The sequence below is a fragment of the Cebus imitator genome, unplaced genomic scaffold (assembly GCF_001604975.1).
Source record: "Cebus imitator isolate Cc_AM_T3 unplaced genomic scaffold, Cebus_imitator-1.0 Scaffold161, whole genome shotgun sequence".
NCBI lineage: Eukaryota > Metazoa > Chordata > Mammalia > Primates > Cebidae > Cebus > Cebus imitator.
Genome location: NW_016107476.1, coordinates 226,935 through 247,580, shown reverse-complemented (window position 1 = coordinate 247,580; position 20,646 = coordinate 226,935). Strand labels below are relative to the sequence as shown.

The following is a 20,646-nucleotide window of genomic DNA, read 5'->3' as shown; positions in this document are numbered from 1 at the left end:
ATTTGGTATACAATGAAAAAACTGAAGATAAAATTTTACATTTGGCATGTGTCTTAGAGAAACTCTTGGACATGTGGACCAGATTATATATCTAACAATTTTTCATAACAGCATGACTCAGAATAATCAAAATCTGGAAACAACCCAAAGTCTACCAATAGGATACTACTTGAAATAATTGTAGTGTGGTGATTCAATAGAATAGTATAGAGCAGCGAAAAAAAAACATACCACAGCTATGCTTGTCCACACGCATCAATCTCACAAACCAAGTGGCAGAAGGTTATAGGAAAAATTATTCCATTTATATAGAGTTCAAAAATATGCAAAATTAAACAATACTGTTTAGGGATACATACATATTTGGCAAAACTACAAATAAAAGAAAGGAAATGATAAAAATTCAAGGGAGGGGTATGAGTAGAGAGGGACGTTCATGGGTTTGTACGGTACCAGCAAGTATAAAGAGATTTCTTTTACTGGTATTTTCTCTGTCTTCCATATATATATATTATAAACATATTTAACCAAAAAATTCAATATATATATATATATATATATAGTTTTTTAAAGATTAGAAGAATATACACTAAAATGTTACTAGTGCTTATCTCTGGATTGTAAAGGTGGAGATTTTTTTTCTCTTACACGAATTTAAATTTTTCACCTAAAAAAGTATATTACCGGAATATTTATTTATTTATACATTTATTTTGAGAGATGGAGTCTCGCTATGTCTGTTGCCCAGGCTGGAGTACAGGAGCACAATCTCGGTTCACTGCAACCTCCCCACTCCTGGGTTTAAGCGATTCTCATGCCTCAGCCTCCCGAGTAGCTGGGATTACAGACAGATGTGTGCCATCACACCCAGCTAACTTTTGTATTTTAGTAGAGATAAGGCTTTACCATGTTGACTAGGCTGGTCTCAAACTTCTGATCTCAAGTAATTTGCCCACCTCAGCCTCCCAAAGTGCTGGGTTTACAGGTGTGAGCCACCACGCCTGGCCATATAAGTTATTTTTAAGTGTTTTCCGTATTTACAAGGGAGAGAAACAGCCTTATATCCATTCAGATTCAGACCCAAAGAGTCACAGCTTTGTACCAAAGAGTTACTGCAAGACAGAAAGCTTCAAAAAGAAGGTCCTGTCAAATAAAAGCAACATGAATTCTTTGCTATTTTCAACATTCAGTGGCCTATTTTGTTAAATAGTGATAATGACAGGACAGAGCGGTGATGACGCCATTAGATATTAAGCACAAGCTAGGCAGACAGCACACTGCCCATCCGCTTCTGCTGAGGCACCTCAACCCTGAGCTGAGTCATACCAATAGAACCTTTCAAAAGGTTCTCTTAACAGCTGCATTCACACACTGTTCCGCCAGGGCGCTTCAATCTTAACTAAGGACTGGTTTGCTGGGTAATGACATAGAATTTCAAACTCTGTACTCTATAAATCTACAATCTCCTCAGACGAAAGACTAATAATCTTACTCAAGTAATGCAATATAAGTGGTGATTTCTGGTGTGAATTATAGGTCCCTGAGAGCCAAATGATTTTCAAGCCTATTTAAAAAAGAAATTTTGTGAAGAAAACAAAGAACACTATGACTACCTGAAGCCCTGGAAAGATAATTGACTCTCTTTTCTATGTCCAGGACACTATAATAAAAAGTGAATTTTCACATGTTCTGGCCCTTCTGACATGGAATCTGAAAGAAATCAGGTTGGTCCTAGTCAGGTATTTATTCATATAATTTTTCTCTCTTCCTAGACAGGGGGCTCTCTGAAGGTAAGAGCTACATCATTAACCCTTGCAGAATCCTTTTTTTCTAGCACAGTAAATCAAGACTGAAAATTCTACACCGTTTCTATATTTAAATACAGAAAAACTTAAAAGAAATGTTACACTCCAGCAGATCGCCCACATTTAACTACAAGGTGACTGACTGATTGACTGATTGATGGAGTCTTGCTCTGTCGCCAGGCTGAAGTGCAGTGGCATGATCTTGGCTTACTGCAACCTCTGCCTCCTGGGTTCAAGCAATTCTCCCACCTCAGCTTCCCAAGTAGCTGGGACTACAGGGGCATGCCACCGTGCCCAGCTAATTTTTGTATTTTTAGTAGAGATGGGGTTTCACCATGTTGGCCAGGATGGTCTTGATCTCCTGACCTTGTGATCTGCCTGCCTCGGCCTCCCAAAGTGCTGGGATTACAGGTGTAAGTCACCGCACCCAGCCTACAAGGTCCTTTATTTACAAAAATATCCCAGGTGATGAATGACAAATATCCCAGGTGATGAATGACAAAAAGACTGAGCGCTACCCCCAATAACAGTGAGAAAGGCCCTGGGTCACAAAGGTTTCCTTTGACTGTTACAGCTTCTAAATATCGAAAGAGAGTGGCTAAGGAAAAAAGAGAGAACAGAAAGTATATTAAGTTCTTCCTACCACTCCCAGAATTACTTTTGCAGAACACTTGGGCATCACTTCCTAGTCTTAAACTGGGAGACACATGAAACAGCCCCATAAGAGCTGATGCTGTGTTTTACAACTAAGTGGATAAGGTCACTGTTAACCAAATTACACAAAGTTTTCTCTGGATGCAGCCACTGTGTAGCTGGAACTAAAGAAACATGCTACCATGCCTGGCATTTCCCTCTCACCAGGAGACCAGGTCTGCTTTTCTTAAAAAACAGGTTCATTTTCATGTGATTCATTTAAATGATCATCAATCTCTTATTACACTGTCTGCCAGACAGCTCAGAGCCAGATTTCAGGCATACAGGCAGGAAATGTGCAAGACCTCAGAACAAGTATACACTTTGTCTATCAATCTAACTTTCACTTTCCTTTGCCCCATTTTCCACATCCTCTTAATTAAAAATTTCATCATATGTTACATGTTTTATGTAGACAGCCTAACCTCTTCAGATTGAGGTTTACTAAATAACCTACCAAGTATATAAATGCAGAGGGGATAGCTAAAAAGGCCATGATCTCATGACATACGTTAAGTCAGAAGTAGTATTTTAGTATGAAGTTTCAAAATGAATGGGTTCTTTGTTCCTCAAGTGAAATCACTTTTAGATGTCCCCAGACTTTAAGTTGGGTAATAAAATAGTAAGAATCAGAGAGACACTCTGCTAGAAAAACACAACATAGGAGAAGATTTTATTTACAATCATCCTTAGGCACAGGTGTAAAATGACACAAAATATACAGAAACAGAACAAACTGCATATGTATTTAAGAAAAAAAAGATTGGACAGACTTACCTCTATTGCATTTTTCCAAGACTTTTCTCTGTTCAAGAACTTCTGAATTTAAAGCAGCCTTTTCTTGTTTAACTTTATTTACCTGAAAATGTGAGATTTTGAGGGGAGAAAATACCCAAAATTGTAAAACAGGACATATGGCAATGTGTGATACTCAATTGCTATTCAACTTTCAACATGAAGTTACAATTTAAAGCAGAAATTGGTTTCAATGTGTTAAGATGTTTATTGAAAATCTACTTTAAACCTTCAAGGATAGCTATTTAAATTAGGACATATACTTGATACAGAACTTATTTATATGTTCCAGTGGGCATTGGCCCCTAAACATGATGGTATGCTAGCCATCCAATGTAAATGATTCATATTTTTTACATTAAAAAAAAAAAGAATATAGAAATGGGGTCTCCTATGTTGTCTAGGCTGGTTTTGAACTCCTGGGCTCAAGCAATCTTCTTGCTTCAGCCTCCCGAAGTCCTGGAATTACAGGCCTGAGCCACCATATCAAGCCATGATTTATATTTTTCTGACCTGGGCCGGTTCACCCATCCTTAGGCAACCTGGTGGTCCCCCGCTCCCAGGAGGTCACCATATTGATGCCGAACTTAGTGTGGACACCCGATCGGCATAGCGCACTACAGTCCAGAACTCCTGGACTCAAGAGATCCTCCAGCCTCAGCCTCCCGAATAGTTGGGACTACAGGCACGTGCCACCGCACCCGGCACCATGATTCATATTTTTAATGCAAAAATCCAACTAAAGATCACCCAGAGCCTGGGCGCAGTGGCTCACGCCTGTAATCTCAGCACTTTGGGAGGCCGAGGCAGGTGGATCACAAGGTCAGGAGTTCGAGACCAGCCTGGCCAACATGGTGAAACCCCATCTCTACTAAAAATACAAAAATTAGCCAGGTATGGTGGCACCTGTCTGTAATCCCAGCTACTTAGGAGGCTGAGGCAGGACAATCGCTTGAACCCGGGAGGCAGAGTGCATGCAGTGAGCCAAGAACGCATCACTGCACTCTAGCCTGGGCAACAGCAAGACTCCATCTCAAAAAAAAATCACCCAGAAAATACAAGAATCATTTAGCCAAGATCTGATACTCAATTTTGATGTTCATTTTAAATGTTGATTACTATATATATTTTTTTCTTTTTCTTTTTTTTTTTTAAATAGAGATGGGGTTTCACCGTGTTGGACAGGATGGTCTTGAACTCCTGAGCTCAGGTGATCCGCCCACCTCGGCCTCCCAAAGTGCTGTGATTACAGGTGTGAGCCACTGCGCCCAGCCAAATGTTGATTACTTTTGACTTAAATAAGACAAACATGAACTTTTAAAATAAAAGAATACTTTGAACTTTGATGACTCTTGGCTTAAATAAAATACATATAAATACTCCCACAAATATTTAAATTTCTGAAATAACTTTTGATGTCTATCAAAGAAAGAGAATACCAGCCGGGCGCAGTGGCTCACGCCTGTAATCCCAGCACTTTGGGAGGCCGAGGCGGGTGGATCACGAGGTCAAGAGATTGAGACCATCCTGGTCAACATGGTGAAACCCCGTCTCTACTAAAACTACAAAAAAATTAGTTGGGCGTGGTGGCGCGTGCCTGTAATCCCAGCTACTCAGGAGGCTGAGGCAGGAGAATTGCCTGAACCCAGGAGGCAGAGGTTGCGGTGAGCCGAGATCGCGCCATTGCACTCCAGCCTGGGTAACAAGAGCGAAACTCCGCCTCAAAAAAAAAAAAAAAACGTAAAGCTACATATATCAAGGTAGATAAATCTCAAATACATTATATTGAATTTGGAATGCAGGTATGTTTATAACATTTAAAAACACTCAAAATACTATGTATTGTAGTGGACATGTAAATATATGCACTGAAATGATAAACACCAAGTTTAGTATAATATCTGTTTAGGGAAACTGAGCAGGAAGCAAGGAATGAGCAGCTGGAAAGAGGTACACCAGGACCTTCATCACTATGCTAATACTCCGTGAATTACGTTAGGTAGTAGATACCTGTCTCTTCAAAACAAATAATTTTTTTAGAGACAGGGTCTTACTCTGTCACTCAGGCTGGAGGGTAGTAATACGATCATAGCTGACTGCAGCCTTGAACTCCTGGGCTCAAGCAATCCTCCCACCTCAGCCCTCTGAGTAGCTGGGACTACAGGTACATGCCACCATGCCTGGGTAAAATTTTTAAAAATTTTTTGGAGAGATGAGGTCTTGCCATGAGGTATTGCTGGTCTCCAAATCCTGGGCTCAGGTGATCCTTTTGCCTTGGCCTACCTAAGTGCTGGGATTACAGGTGTGAGCCACCCAACTCAGACCCATTATTTTGTTCATTATGCCTTTTCAGATGTCTTAAATAGTCATAATAAAAATAATTGTTGAATTGTCTTCCAGTAACACCTCTAAGTGGGAAGGGAGAGATCATCAGGAAATAACCACAACTGAGGAACAGAGCACACCAAGAAACAAAGATAATGGTCCTGAAAAGTGGCTCTGAATCCATCAGCATCTCCAGATAGTCTATGAACTGGTTCTTTTAGTGTAGGCTTTATTTTTGGTTTTGGTTTAAATAAGTAACTGGTACACACTGTCCAAAAGTAAGGTCCTTCCCAAAATATCATCATCCTTCTTCCCATTCATTACAATGCTTTGCCACAGTGATAAAAGCAGCTCAGGCTGGGAAGTTGGTGGTCACTGCTTCTTGACCTTTTTTACATCATGGCCTGCAAGAAAATGACAATATGTGTATGCAAACTGAGGTAACTGGATGAGGCTGCTCGCTGACAGGAGCAATACGTTGGCATGCTCGTAAGGCACCTGAGGGTTATCAAGGTGGAGTAGCACATCGGTTGGAAAGTGCTGGTCTACAGAATCTAGGAACCACTGATACATGTTAAATCAAGAATCAGGCCTGTGAAGGCAAATCCTTGAAGCCTCATGCAAATAAAAGGCAATTGTGGCGGTCCTGTTCTTAAAGACAGTTCAAAAAGAAAAAAAAGGCCAGGTGCAGCAGCTTGTGTTTGTGGTCCCAGCACTTTGGGAGGCCAAAGTGAGATCATTCAAGTCCAGGCATTTAAGATAAGCCTGGGAAATACAGGGACCCACATCTCTATAAAAAATTTTTTAAATAGCCAAGTGTGATGATGTGTGCCCGTAGTCTCAGTTATTTGGAAGGCTGAGGCAGGAGAATATTTTGAGCCTGGAAGTCTGAGGATGCAGTGAGCTGTGATCATGCCACTGCTCTCCAGCCTGAGTCTGACAGTCAGGTCTTGTTTCAAACAAAACAAAACAAAACAGCAGAAAAGATAGATTCTGTAAACAACTACTTGAACCCATCCTACCACCTATCATAAATACCTGTGTTGGAGATACACAGAGGAACAGTCCTTCCCAACTGAACCAGCCATTCACTGGAAGAACAAAACATGCTCTTCTTTCTCCACCAGCAGCAATAAAATACATGACTTGGAATAGTACCTACTATTCCTACAAATTTGCCTTACATAGCAAAAAATGGGGAAACAACAGGAAACATACCTATGCTATTTTGTAATTTTATTTATTAAGCTAGGCAGTGGGTACATTAATCTTCATGATCTTATTTCCTCTACCTTTTTGTATGTCCGAAATTGAGGGAAGGCCGGGAATCCTGGCTCATGCCTGTAATCCCAGCACTTTGGGAAGCCGAAGTAGGCAGATCATCATGAAGTCAGGAGATTGAGGCCATAATGACCAACATGGTGAAACCCTGTCTCTACCCAAAAATACAAAAATTAGCTGGATGTGGTGGTACACGCCTGTAATTCCAGCTACTAGGGGAGGTGAGGGAGGCGAATTGCTTGAACCCGGGAGGCAAAGGTTGCAGTAAGACGAGATCACACCACTGTACTCCAGCTTGGCAACAGAGCGAGATTCTGTCTCAAATAATAATAATAATAATAATAATAATAATAATAAAGAAAGAAAAAACATTGAGGGGAGAGGAGAAGATTAAAATTGGTACATGGTTCTCATGTTAGAAATTGGCTTATAATAGTAAGTTCTTAACTTAGCAAATCCCCAAACACCTTGAAAATGCTGAAGCCCTTGCCTTTCAGGCCTGAGATACATACTTCTTCAATTACTTCTACGAGTTTGCTCTTGAGATTTTCCAGTTCAATGGCTAATATCTTCTTTTCCTCCTGAACAGATACAATTTGATCTCGAAGTTCTGCATTTTTAAAGAAAAAAATGTAAATAAATTTATTTTTAAAATGAAATAAGTAGTCAATCTGGTCAAAATAATTGAAAATGCCAGTTCATGTGCAGCTTCTGGTCAAGATTATTTAACAATCAAAAGGAAATGAAGAACCAAAGGACAATGAGAATCTCACTTGCGTGACCCTTTGCCATATAGCCATGGGTATTAATAATTTTATATCAGGCAACCTTAAATGTATCAGATCATGTTTTCTTTGCATTCTGTATAAAACTATCCGGCATTTTGGAAGTAAATTTTTTTAATCTTTCAGCAAAACAAATTAAGGTGTAGTACTAATTTCTATTTCATAATGCCACGGGCTCTTATCACAACACAATATAAATAAACATTGGGCAGTTAATAATTTGGAGATTTTAGATCTTGACTTGCTGCCAATTTATAGTCCTTAGTATTTGAACTGATTCAAAATATAACTATTTGAAAGTAGGGTTAATTCTAGTAATTTTTTCTCTAGAGTCATGGGTGCTTTGTTTTTAAACTTATTTTACAGTTTTATTAGGATTCAATGAAAAATGTGTTACTAGGAAGAAAATATTATCAACTGTAAGTGCAAAAGCTTCTGGTGTTAAAGTTACTTCTGCCACTTAATTGTTTGAAAATACACATAGATTAGCACAGACTGCTCAAATGTATATTCCGGCCTACTGGTTTTCCACTTAAGTTTTAGCTGCCTTTAATTTCTTACTGTTTTCCAAGTACAATAAGAAATACATTGTGTGGTTATTTGTAAATTAAATCAAACTTTTTACATAAACTCAGCTTGAAGAAGTTCTCAGAGACTTATTTCTAAACCACTTTCTCCACTGGTTGGCTAATCCAAAAAGAAGAACATGAAACCATATTGTTCAAGATCAAAACAGAAAGGAGAATAACAAGCAAAAGGAACTCCTTTAAACTTCCTCTCCCTCCCTACCAACATGAATTCTATTTTGCCTTAGCTTGAGGGGTTGAAGAGTTGGGTAAAGATGGTGTCTGTAACATCCATTCTTCTTTATACTTCCAGTTGAAATTTTATCTACCAAACAAATAAATGAATATTGCTTTTGGCCTGTGTACTAAATTAAAATGTTCCAATAGTTATTGAGTCAGAACTGCTTTCCTACATTTTAAAATAAACATGTGTATGAATAAAATGTGCATTTAACAGAAGTATCATATGATCTTGCCTTACAACACTGCTTGTTAACCAATAAAAAGGGGTGTTGCTAAATATATTTTTATTCCTTCTTTCTTTCATTTAACAAAAATAGCTTGACACTTAGTACATATCCTTAAGGTTATAGTCTAACTGGCTATTTCCATTGAGACAACACTTTCAAAAGTGTCTAATTTCAAACAAGAAAGTAACTCGTAAAACACAATTGTATACACCCTATGGTGATTTGGAGATATAAATAAATGATGTGGGAAGCTCTAAAAATACTGATGCCTGGGTCCTACGCCATCCAAAATTCTGATTTAATTGGCCTAGGGTGTAGCAAAATTTGGGATAAGGTAGGACCCAGGCATCAGTGTTTTCAAAGTTTCCCACGTGATTCTAATGTGTAGTCAGGGTTCAGAGCACTGTCCTAATGGGGTAAAAAAAAAAATGCTCAATAATCAAGCAAAGAGTTCTACCTTTAATTTGCTTCTGACACTGTACTGAGACACAAGTCTCAGCAGCACCGTCTGTGTCTGTACTTGAATCGTCATCGTCAATGTTTATCTCTTCAGTTATTACATCTGGCCCCAGCTTGGCCATGTACAACATGCTGATTCTTTTCAATGTTTTATTTTCTTTATTTAGCTAAAACAAAATACAAAAACAGTTATTTTAACAGCAGCCAAATGAGTATCTTGGATTTTTAAACAACAGACAAAAAAAGTATATTTTTGTCTTACATATTCATCAACACTCACAGCGGGACATAAACAATTAGCAGATTAATTAAATAAAGTTTTATATTAAATTTATTTCTTTAACCAAGACCTGATGCCTGGATTACAGCCAGCAGCAAATGGAAATGCTAGTTTTAATTGATAAGAAATACAAGGAACTAAGATAAAATACCAGTACAGATTAAATAAAATTTTGATTTATTTATAGTCATTTATAGTCTTAATAAAGGCACTTTATTTCAAGCAAATCTTCTGTTTGCATCGGTGCTGTAAACACCATTTAAATGTCTGTTTGCCTAACATCTCTTTTCTGGACATTGCCACTCTTCGTTGTTCCACATGATTTCAATGGGACAGCTATGCTCTCCCAGGCATACACCAGCCCTTTGGCCACAGCGAGCTACTCTAGGGATTAATCACATGATCCAAGTATAACCAATCAGATCCCTTCTCTAGAAATTTGGAGGCTGTCAACAGAGCAATGAGTTTCTTTCAGATGGACAGGAGCTGCTGGTAACCACAGTCCAGTTCATCACAGAACCAAAAAAAAAAAAAAAAAAAAAAAAGAAAATTTTTAAAAAAAAAAAAAAAAAAAAAAAAGAAATCCTAATTTGTTAATGAATTTATTTCCACATGTAGAAATGAGTTGTTTTTTTTTTTTTACTTTAGTTATTCAACTATTATCATCTTCTTTAGCTGATGTGTTTATGTGCATGAAAATTTAGTACGAAACACACACAAAGACTAAGGATGCCCAATGTCCACAGAAGTACATGATTTTGCTTATAGTTTCTCTTCCCAAGACTAAAAAGTAAACAGTCTTCTTTAATTTGTGCACATCAAAGTATTCAGTAGATTATTTTACCTAGTATAAAATGTAAGTTGTAGAAATGCAGAGATGGGGAGGAAGATGGCCAAACAGAAACAGCTCCAGTCTGCAGCTCCCAGGGAGATCAATGCAGAAGGTGGGTGATTTCCGCATTTCCAACTGAGGTACCCAGTTCAACTCACTGGAACTCGTTAGACAGTGGGTGCAGCCCATGGAGGGCGAGCCAAAACAGGGTGGGGCATTGCCTCACCCAGGAAGCACAAGGGGTTGGGGAATTCCTTCCCCTAGCCAAGGGAAGCTGTGAAGGACTGTGCCCTGAGGAACGGTGCACTCTGACCCAAATACTACACTTTTCCCATGGTCTTCACAACCCATAGACCAGGAGATTCCCACAGGTGCCTACACCACCAGGGCCCTGGGTTTCAAGCACAAAAGTGGGCAGCCATTTGGGCAGACACCCAAATGTAGGACTTTTTTTTTTTTCATACCCCAGTAGCACCTGGAATGCCAGTGAGACAGAGCTGCTCACTATACTGGAAAGGGAGCTGAAGTCAGGGAGCCAAGTAGTCTAGCTCAGCTAATCCCACCCCCATGGAGCCCAGCAAGCTAAAACCCACTGGCTTGACTCGCTGCTAGCACAACAGTCTGAAGTCAACCTGGGACACTTGAGCTTGGTGGGGGGAGGAGCATCCACCATTACTGAGGCTTGAGTAGGCAGTTTTCCCCTCACAGTGTAAACAAGCCTAGAAGTTCAAACTGAGCGAAGTCCACCACAGCAAAGCCAAGCCGCTGTAGCCAGACTGCCTCTCTAGATTCCTCTCTCTGGGCAGGCATCTATGAAAGAAATGCAGCAGCCCCAGTGTGGGGCTTACAGATCAAACTCCCATCTCCCAGAGCACCTGGGGGAAGGAACAGCTGTGGGCGCAGCTACAGCAGACTTAAATGTTCCTGCCTGCCTGCTCTGAAGACAGCAGATCTCCCAACACAGTGCTCAAGCTCTGCAAAGGGACAGACTGCCTCCTTAAGTAGATGTAGATGACAGGTTGATGAGGGCAGCAAACCACTATGGCAAGTGTATACCTATATAACAAACCTGCATGTTCTCCATATGTATCCCAGAACTTAAAAGTATTAAAAAAAAAAAAAGGAAATGCAAATGCATTTCATTTACTAGAGCCCTCAACCATGAAGACAAGCTCTGAATTTAATAATTGATATTGGAAATAAATAAACATAATTCATTAGAAAGGTAACTACCTTTCCTCACTGTAAACCTGACACTAGAATAAGATATTTAGCACGGTACTGGTTTGACTTTGCTCTTTTATTTGTGATCATAATTTGGGCTCCTCAGGGTTTCTCTCAGAGAAAGCCCAGCCCACTTCAATCTGGTAGATCTATTTGATTCCTATAGCAATAATATGGAACCTGAAGTGGCATGGTCTGGAGCACAAGTGGTTTGCCTGACCTCTCTGGAGAATCAGGAATAATCTCTGAGAAATGGCTATGAACGCTTCCATGGATTCATCCTGGGAGGAAGGCTGGCAAGCTCTATTCAGGGAACCGATTCACAACCCTTTGTCCTTAGTCCCAGTCTATAGCTCCAACTTCTGTCTCCCCACATCACATTAGAAGATCAAGATAAAAGATGAAGCCCATAATTTCCCAAACCCTCTTCCTTAAGATGGAAAATTCAGGTGAAAACTGTTGTGGGTTCTTTAAACCATGAATGCTATAGCATGCCACTTGAGGCTCAAGGACCATCACTTCTCAATTCTCAAACTATCCCATCTTTTCTGATTGTCAGAAGAAAACATCAATTTAAGACAAAAGTGAAAATATTTCAGACTGAATTTCTGGTTCTGTATCCTAATATTTAAACTAATCGTTCTTAACTCTGTCCATCAGAATGTCTGGAGAGCTTTTTAAAAACTTCAATGCTTAGGCTCTATACCATAACAAAATCTCTGGCAGTGGAACCCAGCATAGCACTTATTCAGTTTCCCAGGTGATTCTAATGTCCATCAACACTAAGAATCATTCATGTAGAGAAATGTACTGCTTTAGTATACAACCAAGTTCTGCAATAAAATTCCATCTCTGCCTCTACAACTAACCTAATTCTTACATTTCAGTTTTCTCATTGGTAAACTAAGAATTAAGATAGTCTCTACCCTACAATATGATGATTAAATGAGACATTATATATAAAGTATTTAATATGGTAACTGCCACATAATAAAACTTCAGTGTTGGCTATTAATAGTAAGAAAAGAGGTTTAGTTTGTGTCTAACCTTTGGAATTCATTTATCAGCTAGTTTTCTTCAATCAACGTATTTATGCATTTTCTTCTTCCTCCAGCATACTCACAAAACTACTAGTTTCTGCGACCTAGTGCTTAATACATTACTTCTTAGAAAACTACTATAATAATACCTTAGTGACGTCACAGTTAACACAGTTCTGCCCTCAAAAGGGTTTAATGCCTCTATCAAACCAGGCACCAAAATCCACTAGTTTGTCTGCAATACAAGTACTCTAGTTAACAAAGTCACCAGCTCAAGAAAAAATGCCAACCAGAAAATGTCGTAAGTCTTCTCTGAAACACCATTTTCACATTCTGAAAGAAGAAACGTAAGATTTGTATATATGAGGTCTTTTTTTTTTTTTTTTTTTGGAGATGAGTTCTTGCTCTGTCACCCATGTTGGAGTGCAGTGGTATGATCATAGCTCACCAAAGCCTCAAACTCTCTGAGCTCAAGTGATCCTCCCACCTTGTCCTTCCAAAGCACTGGGATTACAGGCATGAGCCACCACACCCAGCCTATACATGAGGTCTTAAGTGTATACTATTCAGACATTTTTGAGAATTCTGAATTCACAAATTTTGGCTAAGCAATTTCATTGTAGCTATTTATCAAGCTACAGGTTAATGGCATGCTACTTGTTGTTTGAAACCCCTCTATGTCTAAGGCAAAAATGTGTCTCTTATAACCCCAATCCTACAGTAACAGAACCTATTATATTCAAATGTAAATAGGGTTTTTATATTGCACACAGTGTAGTAACTATTTAAAGGTACAAAACCAGCAAGTTTAATTGCTTTGGATCATATGACTTAAATAATTGGTCTGCACTTATCAGTTTAATGTACACATTTTAGCAAAGCAAAGTATCCACACTCGCTTTTAAGAAAATTCTGCGGAACTGGGCACAGTGGCTCATGCCTGTAATCCCAGTACTTTGGGAGGCTGAAGCAGGCGGATCACTTGAGGTCAGGAGTTTGAGACCAGCCTGGCCAACATGGCAAAACACCGTCTCTGCTAAAAACACAGAAATTAACCAGGAGTGGTGGCACATGCCTGTAATCCCAGCTACTTGGGAGGCTGAGGCAGGAGAATCTCTTGAATCTGGGAGGTGGAGGTTGCAGTGAGCCAAGATGGCACCACTGTACTCCAGCCAGGCAACAAAGCAGGACTCCATCTCAAAAAGAAAAAACAGAAAATTATGAGGTCAAACTGAATGATAAGAATTAAACATTCCATTTGTCATTAATTTGATGGCAAAAATTTAGAAAAATAAGAATTTACAGAAACTTTGCTCTCAGTAAATGAAGCCTACTTTCAAAAATGACAATTGATACTTAGAAGGTGCTATTATCATTTGTTGATCACACATACAATGGAGTCTGCACATGTTGCATTCAGAGCAGGCTTTCACAACAAACAAGCACATTTATAGTATTTTATTTAATCCATTTTTGGACTGTTTTTTATTCTAGGCCCCATGAGTTCATACTGTATCATCAAAAATAAACTGTATGTCCAATAAATGGACAGTTTATTTTTGATGATACAGTATTATTTTTGATGAAACAGTGTTAGTTAAGAATCCTATTGTTAAGACTTAATTGTAAAAATGAGCTTAGAGATTAGGTAACACTGGTTCATAACCAGGAAGGAATATAACAGTCACCAGGCAGCTTTTCTATAGACACAGGCCTGGTCCACACATCTGGAGCCAGCGGATCTGGGGTATTATGAAGAAGGCAACCATGGTCACCTTGGCATTTAGAACAAGACAACTGTAGCTCAGAGAGGTAAGTTCTCTTGCCCAAAGGCACCTGTTAAATAAAAGGGGAGACAGAATAAGTAATTTTTTGCAGGGGACCACATATGAATAAATGATGACCTCCAGTCCATCATGTCATTTAAGATGAGATACTACAGTCCAGAGAACAAAACTAACTTGTCCAAAATCACATATGTACAAAATGATATAACCAAAAATAAAACCTGAATATACTGCCCCACAAACCAGTGGCTTCAATAAACTCTGCCAATCTCAAAAGGTAGTCAGTATCCTCACTCCGGATATGCTGTGATAACAGGAATACTTGTTAATAAAAAGGAAAAATAGAGACAGTATCCTTAGAAACTAGAAGATTCGGAGCAGGTAGTAGGCTCCAAATATACTTTTTCTCTACTTATTCCAAAAAAAAAAAGAAATTCAAAAAAAAAGAAAACGGAATTCACACAACATTTTGGACTAGTGAACTCTAGGGATATGCAAACAGAGTAAAAATGATGTGAACACATCCATGTTATCATTTTTTAAAAAGTATTTTTAAAGTGTATTGCTATGTATTCTTCAGACGAATAACAGGAGAGAATTTACATACACAAGTTTATATTCTTAGTTAGGTTCTGATTAAATATCTTATGAATTCTAATGTGGTGTTGTTATGCAAACAATTAAGTAAATAACCTTTAGCAAGCACACTGTTAGTTCATACAAATTATATTTATTTATGTATTTACTGGGAGCAAAATTTCAGTCACATCCAAAGAAATTTTCGGAGGTAGGTGATGGGGGGAGGGAAAAGGGACACAACCAGCATTACTAATGAAATTTGGTTGAAAATTGCTGTAATCCATTTTCTGATGAAGTGGTTCAGATGCATTTTACCCAACCCAAAATACATAAGACAGAGATAAAAACATTCTTTAATAATAATGTACTTCTGATGAGACAGAATATAGAAAATTATACACTTGGTAAATTCATCAGCGAGAGGCAATCAGTGGAACACTGGAGGTCACCTTTAGCATGCCCTTGCTTTGCTTTCACAAATAATCACCTGAAATGTAAGGCTGCAGGGTGACTTTTTCATCTGATTCAAATATGAGACATTCACTGCTCTTTTATGTCACACCAGGTGAGTTTTAAACTTGGTTAGCATTTTAACCAAATTCATGGACATTTGCAAAGTCCCGTTTAACACTGGGACCATTTTTTCCACATTTTCACAGGCAAAAAGCACAAATACTGAAATACTCACATACAAATGCTCCTTTTACAATTGGAATAACCTTTGCATGAAGGCGAATATTTACATAATCATATTCCAGGATTCTGAGTCCTTTTAGCATTTCCCTCATCATCAGAGTAGATAATCCATTAGGGAAGTAGAAAAGCAAAACCAGACAGAAGCCGCTGCTTAGAAAAGCAAGTTGAAATTTAAAAGCTCAGGTAAAATTCCTTCACATCGGAAGTCTCACCTTTGTTGCCAAAGCTTCAGCACTTTCTCGGCAAGTCTTCTCTATTTCAAGATGGTTCTGCATGAAATTAACTTCCTCTATGACCATGTGAGAAACTAGGAATGAGGGGGAAAAAAGTCTCAGCATTCAAAGATTAGTCAGCTATTCCAGGAGCCCACGCATCGTCCCATGATTAAGAATACTTCAATTCTTTAGCTAGCCAGACCTTTAGCTGTCACTGAAAAAAGGTTTTTGAGAAGCTGCCCTGATTAAATCTGAGCTAATATTTGAACGTAGAAAGAAACAAGTACACAATGGAAAACATTCATTTCACATACATACATTTTAAGAGAGCTATTTAGATATTTTTACGTGTCCATTTTCTATGCAACTCTATATGTATCCATAGACATATCTGCTAATTTAAACAAAAGAACATTTCATAAATAAAGATAAGTGACAGCATGACTTCTTTATCTTAGAAGGATATAACACATGGCTCTAATGAGAAAAATTAATAAAAAATAAATCTTAAATTGATCTTATGACTGGAATAATGATGGGGCAACTTGGTTAAGTACTGCAACATTAGTCTCTATTAGCTACAAAGTAGTTAATGCTATTTCCTAACTCTTGGGCAGAAAAGTGTAGCAATAAGATTTATGTACTATATGGTTACAAAGGTGATGCTAATAAATTGCTTCTTGAATCACAGGCTATCAGGGGCATTAGAAAAAAATAAAATTTTACTTGGTATTTTACCAATGCTTGAAAATAGTAATTTTTAGATTTTTTTCATAGGTGGTGCATGTAAACTGAGATATACAAGTTCAAAGTGATTTAGAAGCTGAGTTATATTTTGAAGATCAAGTCAGAAAAATGCCAATTCCTTCCACCCATATTTCTAGTTAAATGAAAACTCTCAGAATCTCAACCCTAAATGTAGATGTTACTTATTGACATTTGTTTGGCTTAAAAAAAAAAATAAAGGACACCCAAATGTGAAACCCAACAAAGTTAGGCAAAAAGCACTGGGCTCACATAACACAAAGAGAGATTACTTTTGCTTCATTTAAGCTTAATTAACCTGCAATTATGATTAAACTCAGGGGAAAAATTTCTCTCCAAATTAAATACAAAAATGTATTACTTCCTAAGTCTGTCCAAAGTTCTTATTATGTTAATATTCAAATTCATAAAGCAGCACTAAATGGCCAGAAACATCTCTAACCTTGACATTTTTTCAGGGGTAATAATAATCTGCAGCAAATGCAGGCCAACCAAAAACCACTTAACTAATTAGTAGTTGCAGTCACCGAGAAAAACATGAATCAACACTGTTATTACAAGTGGCACATTTGAGTGGCATCTAATTATGACTTGATGAGCACGATACTTGCATTATCAACATTACTACTGCATCCCATCAGGGCCTAAAAGCTGCTGATGGCATTGACTTCGAGAAACTCCCACTCAATGGTACAGCAGCACCCAACAATCGGCTTGGCAGGGGCCCCCCTCACTAAATGACACGTTAAGCGTAATTACTGGTAGACATTGTAAATAAACAGGATTGGAAGTGAAAATTGTACCAAGTGCATAAGACACAATCTGACACATTGGAAGTGGCAGCCTTAATTGAGAGTTTCTTTGACTGCTCAAGATCATTTCAACTGCATTTCTCAGAGGACAGTGATTATAACTGTGGAGACAGACGGCATAATGGTATCAGCACTGCTGACAGAGCAGTGAATTAAATTGTATCTGCTGTTGTGTGAAAGCCTTGATGAGAGGTACAGATGCCTTAGTGGTCTTATCATTATAACACAATGGTCATGTTGTCATCAACCTTTCTGGCTCCAATTGAAAAGAAATGATTGTGTGTTGAAGCTCCCCCCCACCCTTCCACGTCACCCCCCTTCTTCTCTTCTATCTCTTGTTCTGAATAGAACCAATTTTCAGAGAGCTATGAAATCACGCAATAGGTCCTAAAATGCAGCTGCTTGGCATACAAACGGGTCCCCATTAAACTGGAATCACACACAATATGTGTTTATGCCAGAAGAACAAATAGAAGCTGAACACAGGCCAAGTTTATTCACACACACAAAGCCCATGTAGCTCTTCATCAATATAATTGCCTTTTATATTGTAGTTTAAATAATAGGCTCTATTATTTCCTTAAAATCCTAATATTCCTGGCATTTTATCACTATGTTTACAAGGTAGGTTCTTCAAAAGTGTGAAGGAAAGAGAAAAGAAACCTATACAATTTTTACAACATCAAATATTACTTTGAATTTTTAGCCTTAACTACTTGACATCTTCTGCCACAATCTGGTATTTCCACTATCATAACAAAAACATAAACACCCTGCATTTTTCACAGGAATCTGACTTTTTATTCAATAACATTCTTGCTCTTGAAAGAGCAGGAAAATTCATTCCACAGTAGTGAGGTTTAGGTCCAGCAACAGGAAAGAAAAAAAAAATAACTTTTATTTTCTAAACATTTTGTAAAAAGGTGCCCTGTGATTTAACTTGATAAATATAGCTGCGTAGTCCTTGTTCATATTTTCTCCAGTTCTGATTTGGTATACTCCATCTGGTGGTGTTTTTACTTCTTCTTAAAGAGAGAACAGTAGACATTTTTAAAACTGCACATTAATTTTTAGTTTAAGAAATTCTTCCAATGCTAAATTTGTAGCATCAAAACCTAGTTGCCAACTTTCTAGGTTCAAAAGGAAAGAATGTATTTCAAAGGGTGATTATATCTTTACAAAGCATGACCCCATTTCCAAAACCAAAAGTCAACTCACATGACACAAAAGTATTTTTAATATGTAAATTTATTTGCACATTTCAAAGAGTAAAAGTTTTCTAAACATTTAGCTATTCATGTAATAATTTGCCTTATGGTTCTGAATTGGGCTTGTCTCAGGATAACCACAATCCATGACCACTGTACCTGTCATATTTGCATATTTGGATGACAAGAGGTTTAAAAAAGAAAAAAAGATGAACTTTTAATAAAGTGTCCCTAATACTGCAGTTACGTTAAAAAGAAAATAATCCTAATCTTTTAGAAATATATACTGAAGGCTGGGCATGGTGGCTCACACCTGTAATCCCAGCACTTTGGGAGACTGAGGCAGGAGGATCACAAGGTCAGGAGTTCAAGACCAGACTGGACAACACGGTAAAACCCCATCTCTACTAAACCTGGGCATGGTGGCTTGTGCCTGTAATCCCAGCTACTTGGGAGGCTGAGGTAGGAGATTGCTTGAACTGGGATCCTAGAGGCAGAGGTTGCAGTGAGCTGAGATCGTGCCACTGCACTCTAGCCTGGGCTACAGAGCAAGGCTTCATCTCAGGAAAAAAAGAAGAAGAAGAAGAAAGAAATAGGTACTGAAATATTTGCAGGCAGTAAACAATAAAATGATACAATGACTGGAATTAGTTGCAAAACAATCTGAGGTCAGTGACAGTGGGTGTATGAGTGTACAGGTGGAAGACTGGCTGTGAGCTGGCAACTGTTGAAACTGGATAACTAGAACATGGGGGTTCATTCCATTATTTTCTCGCCTTTGCATAACTTAGAATTTTTTTGTAATAAAAAAATTTTAATGACCCTGAGAACTCAGAAGTATAACATAAAAGTACATCAACTATTGTTTCTATTAGACTACTAAAAGTAGCAAAGTTTGTCTCTCTTCATCTATGACTTCAAAGCAGTCTTACATATGTGGCAGTGTAGCACACATCACATTGTAGGGTAACTGGTTTTTTTTAACTTGTTTTTATCTTCTATTCACTATGAACATTAGAGCAGGGATTTTGTTTTACTTGCACCTAAGCACAATGCTACATGCAAAGTAGGTGCTTGTGTTAGTGCCTATTTAAAGGACCGAAGGCCTAAGCTCATCGGTGAACAGCCTTTTATAAGAATGTTCTCTGTTGTATAGAATTTCTTAGGAAACAACTACCATCACCATTTGTTGAGACTGACCATGAGTCCAGCCTCATGCTTAACTCTTTACACGTGCTCCCTCATGAGGCCTCATCATAATCCTATAACGTAGGGATCATCATAGCAATTTTATATTTGAGAACATGGAGGCCCAGAGAAATTAAATAACATATTCCAAATCACAGAGTTTTAATCGGTAAAGCCCAGCTAAAACCGTTCCTAGGTGATTCTACTTTTCTATAGTCCTTTCTAATCCATTATACAAGCTGTCACCACCAATGATGTTGCTTCTAGCGCAAACCTCCTCTCCGAACTCCAATGCCTAGCGATATTTAGATGTAGAATATCTCTAAAGCATATGTGGTGAACGTATCACAAATTCTTCTTCAACATCAGACAACTCTAAAGGTTTTCCATGTGGTAAGGAAACAGCCATGAAAGTTGGCACATATGTAGGAAAATCGATGTGCCCTTGAAAAGATATGAAAGAGGCTGAGTGCGGTGGCTCACGCCTGTAATCCCAGGACTTTGGGAGGCCAAAGCAGGCAGATCATCTGAGGTCAGGAGTCTGAGGCCAGCATGGCCAACACGGTGAAACCTCATCTCTACTAAAAATACAAAATTAGCTGGGTGTGTCGTGAGACTGTAATCCCAGCTACTCGGGAGGCTGAGGCAGGAGTATCACTTGAACCTGGGAGGCAGAGGTTGCAGTGAGCCAAGGTTGGGCCATTGCATTCCATCCAGCTGGGGCAAAAAGAGCAAAACTCCATCTCAAAAAAAAAAAAAAAAAAAGAAAAAGAAAAGGTATGAAAGGTCTTCAGTTACTTCTCCTTTCACAGGAATCTACCTAGGGAATGTGTCTGTGCTA

General features: G+C 38.4%; 1 protein-coding gene across 5 annotated transcripts in view; it reads right to left on the bottom strand.

The window, feature by feature from the left end:
* Window positions 1-20,646, bottom strand: part of SHTN1 (shootin 1) — a 123,950-nt gene that overhangs the window by 63,938 nt on the left and 39,366 nt on the right. For all 5 annotated transcript variants that reach the window (XM_017543788.2, XM_017543791.2, XM_037743971.1 and 2 more), the window contains 4 exons: window positions 15,830-15,924; window positions 9,178-9,346; window positions 7,412-7,509; window positions 3,276-3,357 (listed from right to left, as the gene is read on the bottom strand). In XM_017543788.2, the coding sequence (XP_017399277.1) occupies window positions 3,276-3,357; window positions 7,412-7,509; window positions 9,178-9,346; window positions 15,830-15,924 (444 nt within the window). The remainder of the gene's footprint in view (window positions 1-3,275; window positions 3,358-7,411; window positions 7,510-9,177; window positions 9,347-15,829; window positions 15,925-20,646) is intronic.